This window comes from Streptopelia decaocto (assembly GCF_964273445.1).
Source record: "Streptopelia decaocto genome assembly, chromosome: 1".
Taxonomy (NCBI): Eukaryota; Metazoa; Chordata; class Aves; order Columbiformes; family Columbidae; genus Streptopelia; species Streptopelia decaocto.
In genome coordinates, this window is record NC_138663.1 from 107,955,385 (window position 1) to 107,967,937 (window position 12,553).

The window sequence follows — 12,553 nt, forward strand, 5'->3', positions numbered from 1 at the left end:
AAACAAGTTCAGAATGGTTCAGAGATAGTACAATTCCTTTTACATTTTTAGCAGAAAGTCTTCATGTTACTGTCTTAGTCCACAGTTCAGAACATAGTGACCGGTAAGTGTATTGCATTGTTTTTATCAATATTTAATGTCATTGTGGTGGGTATGAAACCCAGTTCTGTGTCTGCATTGACTTGATATGAATCACAGTATCACAGTATGTTTGGGATTGGAAGGGACCTCGGAAGATCATCTAGTCCAATCCCCCCGCTGGAGCAGGAACGCTTAGGTGAGGTCACACAGGAACATGTCCAGGCGGGTTTTGAATGTCTCCAGGGAAGGAGACTCCACAACCCCCCTGGGCAGCCTGTTCCAGTGCTCTGTCACCCTTACTGAGAAGAAGTTTTTTCTCAAATTTAAGTGGAACTTCTTGTGTTCCAGCTTGATCCCATTACCCCTTGTCCCATCGTTGTTTGCCACCGAGAAGAGCCTGGCTCCATCCTCGTGGCACTCACCCTTTATATATTTATAAACATTAATAAGGTCACCCCTCAGTCTCCTCCAAACTAAAGAGACCCAGCTCCCTCACCCTTTCTTCATAAGGGAGGTGCTCCACTCCTTTAATCATCTTTGTTGCCCTACGCTGGACCCTCTCCAGCAGTTCCCTGTCCTTCTTGAACTGAGGGGCCCAGAACTAGACACAATATTCCAGGTGTGGTTTCACCAGGGCAGAGTAGAGAGGGAGGAGGACCTCTCTGACCTACTAACCACCCCCCTTCTAATCCACCCCAGGATGCCATTGGCCTTCCTGGCCACAAGGGCCCAGTGCTGGCTCATGGTCATCCTGTTGTCCACCAGGACCCCCAGGTCCCTTTCCCCTACACTGCTCTCTAATATGTAATTTCCCAACCTATACTGGAACCTGGGGTTGTTCCTGCCCAGGTGCAAGACTCTACACTTGCCCTTGTTATAGTTATATTCCATTAAATTTTTCCCTGCCCAACTCTCCAGCCTGTCCAGGTCTCGCTGGATGGCAGCACAGCCTTCTGGCGTGTCAGCCACTCCTCCCAGCTTGGTGTCATCAGCAAACTTGCTGATAGTACACTCAATTCCCTCGTCCAATTGTTCACAGCTCCTAACTCTCTCTACAACACATCTTAGGAATATGTTTCAAACTTTGTTTTTTCTTAAAAAGATATTCTTGAACAGGATGAGTGATAGAGAACATGCCTTAATTCTAATATAAGTTTTTTTCTTTATGTCAAGAAGGGTAAAATCTTTCTTGATTCATAATCTGCCTTTATTCTGTCTCACTTTTTATCAGCAATTTAGTATATCAGCCTACAAGGATTTCCTGAAACTTGTTCTCACTATAAACTTATACCTTGATTACCAGTTGTATTCACTATTAAAATGTCTCTTCCTTTGTGACTCTCTGATTGTAAAATGTGTTCACTTTAGGATTGATGCTATTTTTTTTTCCCACTGTACATCTGTAGCTATGCATTCCTGTGTTTATTTCTTCATCTTCAAGACCGCTTGTTTTGATTCTGTGGCATTTATGCTTAGTATTCTTCTATTGTACCCCGTTTTCAGGCCTTGTTTTTCTCTTCAGTCTAAAAGTCACTGCGGTCAGACCGGCAAAATATCCGCCTCTCTTGTGAACCTGTCAGCTTTTGCCCTGTGAGTCTGACTGGTGCCTGTACATGACTGAATGTCACAGAGTTTTTAAACTCTGTTACTTGTATGTGTGTGCAGAAAAAGTCAAGAACTGGGAGTCCGTGGCATATCTTTTCACTAAGAGGAAAGAGGATTTAGCATTGAAGCTTGACACATTATGTATTATGGCCCAGATCCAGTTATAAAAACAACTATGCTATACTTTGTATGTCAGTCTGGAAATAAAACTCCTTCAGCAGAAAGGTTCCATGAAAATCCTCTTCAAAGCCCATACAGAAAGAGAGATTCTTTATTGCTTAGTGCCAAAGACCAAACCACTTAATAATTATGGTGCTCCAGAAGGTAGCTTGTGTCATTCTTGACTTTGATGGTATTCTAAACTGAATTGCAGTGCCGTGTAAATAAGACATTTTTCTGTTCTAACGCTTCTTCCCTTTGTTATATGATCCCCTGTCTAGTTTATGAAACATTCATGGATTTGGGGAGTGGAAGAGAGAGATCTTTTTGTTGACTGGTGAAAATTCTTTCTCAGTGTCATTGAAAATGTTGTTTACAAACTGTTGAAAACCCTTGTTACCATGGCAGCATTTGGATTCTAGCAGGTCTTGTGTTCATCTATACTGCTATACCCATAGTGGAAACATTAGAAACACATGGTAATGTTTCATGTTGATTAGGTTTTCTTAGAGAATTTAGTGATTCTCTCTGGCAGCATTTGTTTATAGAGGGAGAAACATGGCTTAAATTGGGTGTAATTAAACCTGTACACACTAGTAACACACAAATTTAATAATTTCCTATTCATACAATGCATACGATAATATTTAATGAGAAATTTGCTCTAAAAAGTTTTCCCTTCTCAAAGTAGATGTGCTGTCACTGACTATATTCTGTCCTCTAGGGCAAGCACAGACCTATGTAGTGATCACTTCTTGTTAGTCTTTTGCAAAATAGACCTTTTGCAAGGTTTTGCCTCTCATCCTGTATCTGTTGTCTTCATACTTCTCATAAGTTATCTGCTTTGGAAAATACTCTGAAGATAATGTAGAGAAGAGACTGACAGGAAATTTTTGGAAGAGGGCTGTATGAAATAATTACGTGGGCTAGCACAGAGCATTAAAAGATTTTCCTGAAAGGAGCAGGAAGCAAACACAAGTTGAGCATGGGTTTTAAGGAGGTGTAATTCTGGAGAGAGGAAAGTATAATGTTTTTTCGGGTTTGCTTGATATTGCCCTTTACTTGAGCTGTTCCTGGGGGTATGTACTATCTACAATTTGTCTTATTGTTGCTGTGCTTTTTAATTTCTGTAACGTATTTTTTTGTCTGGTCTCCAGAAAAGATACAAGTCAGCTTTTGGTATTTTTTTTCTTCTTTCTAAGATAGTCAAATAATTTGTTATTTAGAGGTTAAGAAAAAAATGCATCTGCCTTCAAGACCACATGTTTAAAAGTGGTGCATGTGTCTCTAATGGGAATCTTTGACATTTTTAAAGCATACTGTTCAAAAAAGTTCAGCTAAGCAACTGTTTTAACTGTGGAAAGGGGCACTAACAACTATGATAAATGGTGTGAGTTGAGAAGGGCATCTCTAGCATTTGTTTCTCATTTTGCTCAGAAAATCTGAGTGAGGAACTAACCCATTTAAGATCACTAAATTTAGACTTCTGTAAAAACAAGGCAAATAGGTCAAATGATACTGTAGAGATAATAGATGACAGCAAGAGAGTTTTAAGAACTTTGTACTACAGTATCCATCCAAATGTTCACCCCTCCCTCAAGAGATTTCCTATAAAGTGATACCATATATTAGCTGTGTGTAATGCTCACAAGGCCTTCTCTCTATTGTATTGTTTTGAGACTTTGTTTTTAAGATTCAGGGCATGATTCTCAGTTATCTGTCAGGGTGCTTTTGTAGAAATATTATCGTGGAATTGAGTTTATTGGTTTTCTGAAAACTTCAGGTGTCTAATTCTGCTTGTAATCCACCCTTATGGAAAAGTTGTATTACTCCATTGGCTTGTGTGTCCTTCTTTTCAAATGCTTGTGTGTCTGGAATCCTTCCTTTATTGCTCTGGATAGCCCTGAAAAATTAAGGGGTGGTCCAGGTGAATAATCAACTACGGTGATTCTCAGCGCATACCCAGTCATCTGAAAGATGTGCAGACCAAAATCTTACTCCCTGGCTGCAGTGAGAGACTTGGGAGTTATAACTTTTTCTGACAAGAGTGGGTTGGAAAAGATGCCAAATATTGACTTTGTTGCAGCCATGGTTATGAATATCAGTGTTGTAAAATTAAAATCTAAAATTTGTACCTGCCAAGTCTTCTGTGCTTTGAAAACTGTGTGGTCTGTAAAGGGGGTCTCAGTCCTCAGGTCATTTAGTGCTTTGGAATCCTCATATTTTGTTAAATGGATAAATAACTGCAAGGATTATTTGCCTTGTATTGCTTTGTATGTAGTCTTCTGCAGTAGCCTGCTGATCTCTATTACAGTGTGGCATCAGCAATCACTTAATAGTGGGACCTAGATGAAGTAAACACAGTTGTCTCTGGCTTTCTTATGTAGTCTCCTAGGTGTGGAGATGTTTGAGAATAATAATCCTGGGCTTAGGGTAGAAAAAACATGCTGTCAAAATATGATTTTTACCAATGAAAGAATGGAATATTACAGCAATGGTAATCATAGTGAGGAAGCAGCAGCGAATATCGGTTTGCTTTGGTGATTGGTGGCACCATGTACTGTATGTCACACCTACCTGCCTCTTTGAGAAAATATGAAATGGACAAGGTAGTCCTAGCAAAGGACTGACATTTTTCACTTTTCTGTACTTAAAAATTATGCCTAGGAGAAAAAAAAAAAGAGATTGCCCAAAGGGCTGAATACCAACTTATAGTGTTGGCTGAGTAATGAAGGAAAGCTTGAAAGGTAATTTGATGCAAATCTAATATTTAGGCATCTTCTGTTTTTTATAAGTGATTGCATGTTTTTTAACTTTCTGTCATGATTTTTCTTTTGTTTCTTGTTTTTGTAGGCTGGGTTTGGCTATGGCTTGCCAATTTCTCGTCTGTATGCGAGGTACTTTCAAGGTGACCTTAAACTCTACTCAATGGAAGGCGTTGGTTCGGATGCTGTAATTTATTTGAAGGTATGAGTCTGACCCTTTTATAGACTAGTAATGCAGTGCAGTTTGTTCATAGTAGGCTGAATAAGTGACCTTTCTCTCTTTTCACTCTTCAACTTGTTTTCAAAATTTTAATTGCTATGTTTGTTATATTTTGTCTAAATCAGTTACACAGAACCCTAAAAATCAAGGTTATAAATATTAATGTGGCACTAATACTACTTAGTTTGCTTTGATTTTTTTTTTTTTTTCCCAGTGCCCTGTGCTGGATCTTTACATTTTGTTAATCCATCATAAGTGCTGAAAACTGATAAGATTATTGACTAACTCCTAACTAGCACAAATGCTATTTTTTTTCTATGCAGCTGTTGACCTCTGTGCAATAGACTGTATTGATCCTGTTGTCAATTTTGGGGAGATCCCAGGCCACTCAGGGTTCTGAATGTAACGTGTAGCTCACGTGCAAGTCACTGGCTTAGCATTGTTACTGTGCCTTGCTGTGTGTCGTGAGTTGTGGCATCCTGTGCAAACTTCAGTTTCTGATGCGTTTAATCCTGTGTGTGTGTGCGCGCACAGGAAAAAGGTGTGGTCTTTCTCAGAGACATGGTAATGGACTGACCCGGATCGGTCCTCACAGATCAGTGTGCTGACAGAGTCAGAGTCTGCTGGAGAAGTGAAATGTTTCAGTAAAGTAGTTGGCTGCCCCGTGTCAATGACAAATCTCCCTAAGATGTTTTTGACCAAAACGTTTTTTCTTACTGTCTTTGTAGGCACCACTCCCTGGAAAGAAGGGAAATATTTTAAAGTGTTATTATTTTCTTTTAACTTTAGCTATTCCTAATTGCTCTAGTCATAGTAAAAGTGTTTTCAAAATACTGTTGTGACATGTAACATTCGGTTAATTGAGACAGTTGTTCGATGCAGAAGTTGTGACTATAGAACTCTGCAGAGTAAGATCTTGCTCTTGGTATCTCTGAGGTTATCTTACCGTTGCTTTTGTTTTTCCGTAGGCCCTTTCAAGTGAATCATTTGAAAGACTTCCTGTTTTTAATAAGTCAGCATGGCGACACTACAAGACCACACCTGAAGCAGATGACTGGAGCAATCCCAGCAGTGAACCAAGAGATGCTTCTAAATATAAAGCTAATCGATAAGTTGCCGCCTTTTGTCTCTGTTGGAGATGACCTCTACATTCAGTAAAAAGTCTCTGCTTTGTTCCAAGATCCTTCAAACCACAATAGCTAGTTACTTCCAAACAAAGACCTAATCAGGGCATTGAAAAATACTAAGAACAAAGTGATGATTGGGACTTAAAAGAAGGCACTAAGCACGTTTGGTATGTGAATCCTATCTACTTCACCAGAATATGCTTGGTTGCTTCAGTCATGCATTGGCAACAGGGATCGCACTGTGATTGCACTTAAGAATACAACGTTGTAGCAAAAAGATACTATTGGAAATGGCCAATTTTTATTCCAATATAAGGATTGGCAAGATGTGCAGAATCCCTTTAAATGGTGAATAGTATCTTGCACAGCAATATGGTGTAAGATAAAAATTCTAATGTAGTTAAACATACGCTTTGAAAACCCACTCTTCACTGCATTTTGTATTGCACAGTGTCACCTTTTACAGAAAATCCCTTTGAGCTCTTCAGATAATGAGCTTATAAATGCATAGTTCTAAAAAGGGTTGTGCAGCTTTAAACTGATGCTTTCTCCAATTCCCAAATCCATTCGTCAAGTGCATCCAAACATTATGTGGTTATCAGACATTGGGACTTCCACTTCCTGGTATGCACTTTAATGATTTTCTTGGCACGCAAACACAGAAATGCATTTCTGTACGTTTTTCCTTGCCTGGGGGAAAGATTGTAAGTAGTTAGATCATCTCTCCATGCAAGAAATTCTGTCAATATGGGGTAGGGGGGTAATTACAATTCATTTTTATTTCCCATCATTTCTGGGGGGTTGGGAAGGGGAGAGAAACGCCAAAACGCCAGACAGCCAGTCATACAAATGAATTTGCCTTAAGAGTGTTGGTTGCTTGGAACCTGATTAGTTTAAAACCTGTAAATAGTTTGCAAAGTTATTTATATATTCAATGTCTGACTATAGTCTGGTAATTGAATTTGTAGTGTATATAAAGATGTTGTACACCATCTTTTGAAAAGTGTCATTGCTCTAAATACATGAAACTGGAAATATCTTAGAAATGAGAGGAACAAACCATAGCTAGTACCTGATTTAAGGAAAAAAAAAATCAAAGAGAAAAAAACCTAAGTATTTTCCCCTTAAATGTATTGTAAGAGGGTTACTACTGACTATTAGGAAACTGTTCTTCACCAAGTCTTTGCCAAATACTGTTTCTGATACTATGAAAAATGTGTGAAGTTTAGAACTTCTGGTGATATCCTAGCTACGAGAATAAAGTAGATGAGTTGTAAGCAACTCTGCACCCTCAGTTTCTCCTAGGTGTTTTCATATTTTTTGAAAGGTAATGCAGATTTTAGCATGGAAAAATGAAACTTGTTTACTAAAATTGTGGAAGAAGTGTCCCTTTTGTCATCCCAGTATTTATTTTTATAAAGAACTGCTCTGTTAGGTAAACAGGGATATGCTGAGAAATTCCTAGGTATTTTTAGAAAAAATAAAATCTTAGTTTGACTTAACAATAGTACTTTGCACTTCCATAGCACATTTCATCAAAGGATTACAAAGTGCTTAGAGCAATAAACTTGATGTAGCCCTGTTTCTGAAGAGTTGGAGTCCTTACCTTCCAGGCAAACAATTTGTACGTGAACAGTTCAGGAGTTTGCAGGGCTTGAGGTTTGATGGGGTTCACTGAACCCTACAGATAAGTCATGTTGGAGCTCCAGGTTGATTGTGGCACAGGTCTCTGCAGAGCTGGTCCGCGGGGGCATCCCCAGCCCTCTCTGCCAGCAAGGAGGCAGGGGGAATGTGCCGATGGGGATGTGCTCTTCTGGTCCCAGACTAGACTCATTTGGCCCTGGCTGGGGCGTCTTTAGGTGGCAGGGTGAGGGTGAAACGCCTTGTGGCCTCCAGAGCAATAATTTCCTACAACTGCAGGCACTGCTGCAGAGAAGGCAAATTGCTATTCAAGCGACATAGCTGTGCTGCTGGGGTGAAATTGGAGTAATAGGTTGACTGAAACACCAGTTGGAAGTCAGATCTACTAAAATTTAAACATTTAACTTCTGCCCTCACCCATAACTTCCTACTGTTTTTTAAATTCCTTTCAAGCTGTATGTGTTTTCTAGTAATCGCAGAGGAGGGCTTGCTTAAAAACAGAAATTTGTGATGAAACTATTTTCGCAGTTGCATGTGGTCAGTTTTTCCCAGAATATTACGTAAAACATTCCAAGGAAGCATATAGTTTAAGAGGCGGAGTTTCAGCTTTTATTAGCAATTGTATTTTGAAGTAGTAAATCCTGACCTAGTGCCTATTTTTGTCTGTCTCCTTGTACATGGAGGGGAGAGGGAACAGAAAGAAAAGAAAGGTTACAGGCATATTGAACTTGTTTTCATGAAGTGAATGTAAACCGTGGAAGTCAGTGAATGAAAGGTGAAGATACTGTGGAGGATGTTAATGGTATATTAGTCATTTCACTTTTTTTATTCACAAAAGCAACTGGCTGACTTTCAGGACTGAAGTGCTCTAGTACTTGAAAACTGAAGTCCCTTGAAACAGCACCGATTTCCAAGAACCCTGAGCATGTACAAGCAGCTCAAAGCAAGAGGTGGAGCATGAGGAATGCGTTTTCTTCCCATTTCCCAAGGTCTGTTCATGGGCATTACAGTCAATATAAGTGAGAAGCAACTTTTCTCCTCTCCAACCTTGTCTAGGCAGCCTGTTCTTTAGGGGAGATCCCAGGTATGCCCTTAAACTGTTCTTCACTCGTTGTCCTCATCCCATACTTCTATATAAGGGTATTAGTCTGAAAACTGTCTTAAAAAATAACAGCAGGAGACCTTCGATTAGAAGAGAGGGGTTTTTGTTGAGTATGTGTGAAAAATGAGGGTGGATGGATTTTTAATATGGCTAGTTTAACTACAGGTACTGATGTTTTTTCACTACTTCTACCTTTGATTGGAGTCTGTTATAAGTATCTGTTTTAATATCTTGGGGTTGTTAATGCAAAGTTTCTGGTGATATAAAAGTATATTTTGTTTTTATGACTTTCAGATGTATGGCCTGACAATGTTACTGCAACCTGCTTTGTCTTGAGTTACAGGCACATAAATAGAAAAAAAAAAAATGTTTTCAGTGAAAATGCTTCTTCTCTGTGTTTAGTGATCAACAGAAACAAACTGAGCAAGAGATGTTTCCTCCTTGATTCTTCCTGAGAATTTACAAACAACTTATGTGTGTTGTAGTGTAAGAAATAATTTTACTTTTTTGTCCAGAGTGCATTTTTTCTGATGTATGTACCTTGAATGTAATCTATTAATCCTCTGCCTAGTTCAGTATATTTGTGCTCCCTGTTTTTCTGGGCTTTGTTTTGAGGCCAACAAGGGGTCTTTCAGAGTCACACTTGATGAGAAATATTCAGAAGATACTGAAATACTTCTTTTACAACTCAGCTGCAGTGTCTTTGCCTCTCTGCTCGACTGTCATGGCCCAGGATGGTACTGAGAAGGTCTTTGTCCTGCTGCAGCTCGTGCTCCGTCTCAGGCAGTGTTTATAGCAGGTCCCCTGACACATGCTGAAAAAATATGGAGATTAATTGTAGTCTTCTTGGAAAACTCAAGCTGTCTTTTGGCAGTGTAAACTACACTTGCTGTTCCAGCTGGATAACATACTTTTCTTTCTCCTCAGTGGCATTTAGAGTTTGCTTTGAAACGGCTGTTCACGTTCTCCAAAAAGTGAGCAAGAATGATCTTTCAGTGTAGTGCAATCTCCTATTCACCTCCATCCAAACTGAGTGTTTAGGATGAAATCTTGTCCTCATTGACATGGAAGACATTTTCCCCTCTCTCCCCTTTAATAAATACTTCTAGATCCTTATGTGGTAGGTGCTGCAAAGTGGTCTTGATTGATATAAATAATTTTGTAGAAGTGGCTTAAAGATTTATTATTAATATTTATCTCTTGAGGATAACCACGTCCAGTCATGCGGTGTTCAGTTTCCTTGCACGTTTCCTCAGTTGCCATCTATTAACAGATGCCGTGGTTTCTAATAGCGGTTCATCTCTTCTTCCTGACATCCTCACCTGCCTATGGATTAATACATATAAACATGGTTTTGTAGAACTTAGGAGAATATGATGGCACGTGACAGAGCGATGTATTACTGAGCTTAAAGGTGAGTTTATTCATAAATGAGGAATTAGTTAATAGTTACAAATTGTGTAGCAACTTCAGGTCGAATCTTGCAAATACTTGCACAAGTAAACAGTGTATGAGAGTAATCTCACTTAAAGGAATCTTCTCAGGATCAGGGCTTAAGCTGTTGACATTGATTTGAAACAATGACGATTTATGTAACTGAAGTGGCTTTCTAATTAAAAATAAATAAGAAAATTTGAAGTTCACGTGCTTTAATTGCAGTATTATGTTGCCTTAAAAGATCTCAGAAGTTGGCAGAGAACTTGTCTGTTTCTTAAACCTGGAGACTTTTTAATGTAGTATCAGTAGGACTGATGTGTTTCTTACGATTCTGATGTGGTCAAACTAGTATTAATTGCTTTATAAGCATTTTTGCTTTGAATTCCATGATGCTGAGAGGTGCCAGATTGACAGTCCTTTGAAATCCCTTCCCTCTGTAGGCTGTGTCAGGCAGTGGCAGGACATGTTTCTCCCAAGATGTGCCCTCTGAGCTCCCAGCTGTCCAGCAAGGACTGTCCTTGCACGAGTGACCTGCTGGTTCTTCCATTCTCACAGTCCCTGCTGAACTGTTCACAGTTGCTAAATGTGTAGTGGGTTTTATGACTGAGCTTCTGATGCGGGTGGAAATTGAGTCAATTTGTTCCCAACATGGGTTCCTGGGTGGGCTGGCCTGTGTTCACCTGGCACCTAAGAGGGAACAAGGTCTTGTGTGGCCTTTCCTCTGAGGTGGCATTGTTTGAACCAACTGAACCTCTAATGGAGGAGTAGGAAGCTGTTTTTTCATGAGACCTCTCGGTGATGTTTTATATTTAATTTTGTGTCTTCTGTAACTTGTGTTGGAATTGTTTCTAGTCCAATACTCGTGTATATAATTTGTGTATACTTTTCCCTTTTTTTCCATTGCTGACAAATAAAAATATGTAAAATCTACATGATGACATTTTTAAGGGGCTGATTTGGTTTCACGCTCTGTGGAGCTTAGTTTGTGATTTGGTAGCTCATGGTAACCCAGATGCCTGCAGAGGGCACCCTCAGAGAGCTGCAGTTGGGAGCTCAGAGCAATTTTAAACGGAAGTGTCCATTTCAGTAAATGGGTGTCTGTCGGTACAATGTAGGACACTTGGATACTGCCTGCTACCTTCTGCACTCACTAAAATGGCCAGGTCCTGTACATGATAATGTACAATTTGACCAGCTTTACAAAATATTTTACAAATAGCTGCATGTGATGGAGGAAGAGGTTGGATTCCTGATTTCTTCCCGCATATTTAAATACATTTTGTCTTGCTGTTATTCTGTGCACTTAATGATGGAGAATGATCGTTTGCTAAACATTTTACAGCAAGAGAATGGAAGTTGCTAGATCTTTAATGCCATATGAAATTATTGTATGATGGTGCTTGATACACAACTGGTAGATATTAATTATATATTTGAGCACTAACTTTTTGTTTTTCAATAAACAGTGGAACAGTTGGGTAAAACGGGCAAAAAGATCACCTTGGGCACTGCCTGTAGATAGAGTTTCATTCAGTTAATGGGTGAAGTCAATTCTGTGGATGGCATGGTAGTACTACTGCTCTTTGCATAATGACTAACCACATTTTAATTCGCTTCCGTGTAGTTTTTCTCTATGTTCTTAATGACAAATTGACTTGAATTCCCAGAAACTGGAAGTCAAAAGGTGTCAGAACAGATGCACTTCGCGTCATGGCATTTTCTTGCATTTCTTTAAAAGATCCAGACCTTGAGCTTGCTGGTGCTTTCTGACAGTTCTGCACGTTCCCTGTGTGTCTGTGATACAAGTATATGCCGTGGGATGGCTTGAAGAAAAGGTACTCATGAGGGGAGAAAAAAAACTTAAACCACCCAAGATTTGCCATGTTTTTTGGATTGTGGAGTCTCCTACTCTGGAGACATTCAAAACCCGCCTGGAGACCTTCCTGTGTAACCTCATCTAGGCGTTCCTGCTCTGGCAGGGGGATTGGACTGGATGATCTTTTGAGGTCCCTTCCAATCCCTAACATTCTGTGATCCTGTGATTCTGTTTAGTTTGGAACATGCTGGTCTGGGGGGAATCTTATTAGTTCTTACATAGGATATGCCTTATGCGCTTTTCTATTTGCATGTGAACAATATGAATATTTACAATGTCCTTCTCATTCTTTGATGGAATAAAAGTGCGCATGTGGGAGACACCTTTTAGATAACCAAAGGAATAAAAAACACATTTTCTCCAAGGGATAGGTTTGTATTTTGTTTTAACATTTGGATTTTAATCATATTTGTAGCAGTTCAAACTTAGGACACTGTTAAAAACAAAATGTAGTAGTTAACTTTTAGACTGATGATACAAAATAACTTAAGGATGGCCAAGCAGCAAAGTAACTGAGTTCCTACTTCTTTTTATGCATTA

General features: G+C 39.3%; 1 protein-coding gene across 1 annotated transcript in view; it reads left to right on the plus strand.

Moving 5' to 3' along the window:
* Positions 1-11,067, plus strand: part of PDK3 (pyruvate dehydrogenase kinase 3) — a 58,934-nt gene extending 47,867 nt beyond the window's left edge. The window contains exons 10-11 of the mRNA XM_082076121.1: positions 4,699-4,812; positions 5,799-11,067. Coding sequence (XP_081932247.1) covers positions 4,699-4,812; positions 5,799-5,942 — 258 coding nt within the window. The 3' untranslated portion in view covers positions 5,943-11,067. The remainder of the gene's footprint in view (positions 1-4,698; positions 4,813-5,798) is intronic.
* The last annotated feature ends 1,486 nt before the right edge of the window (positions 11,068-12,553 follow it).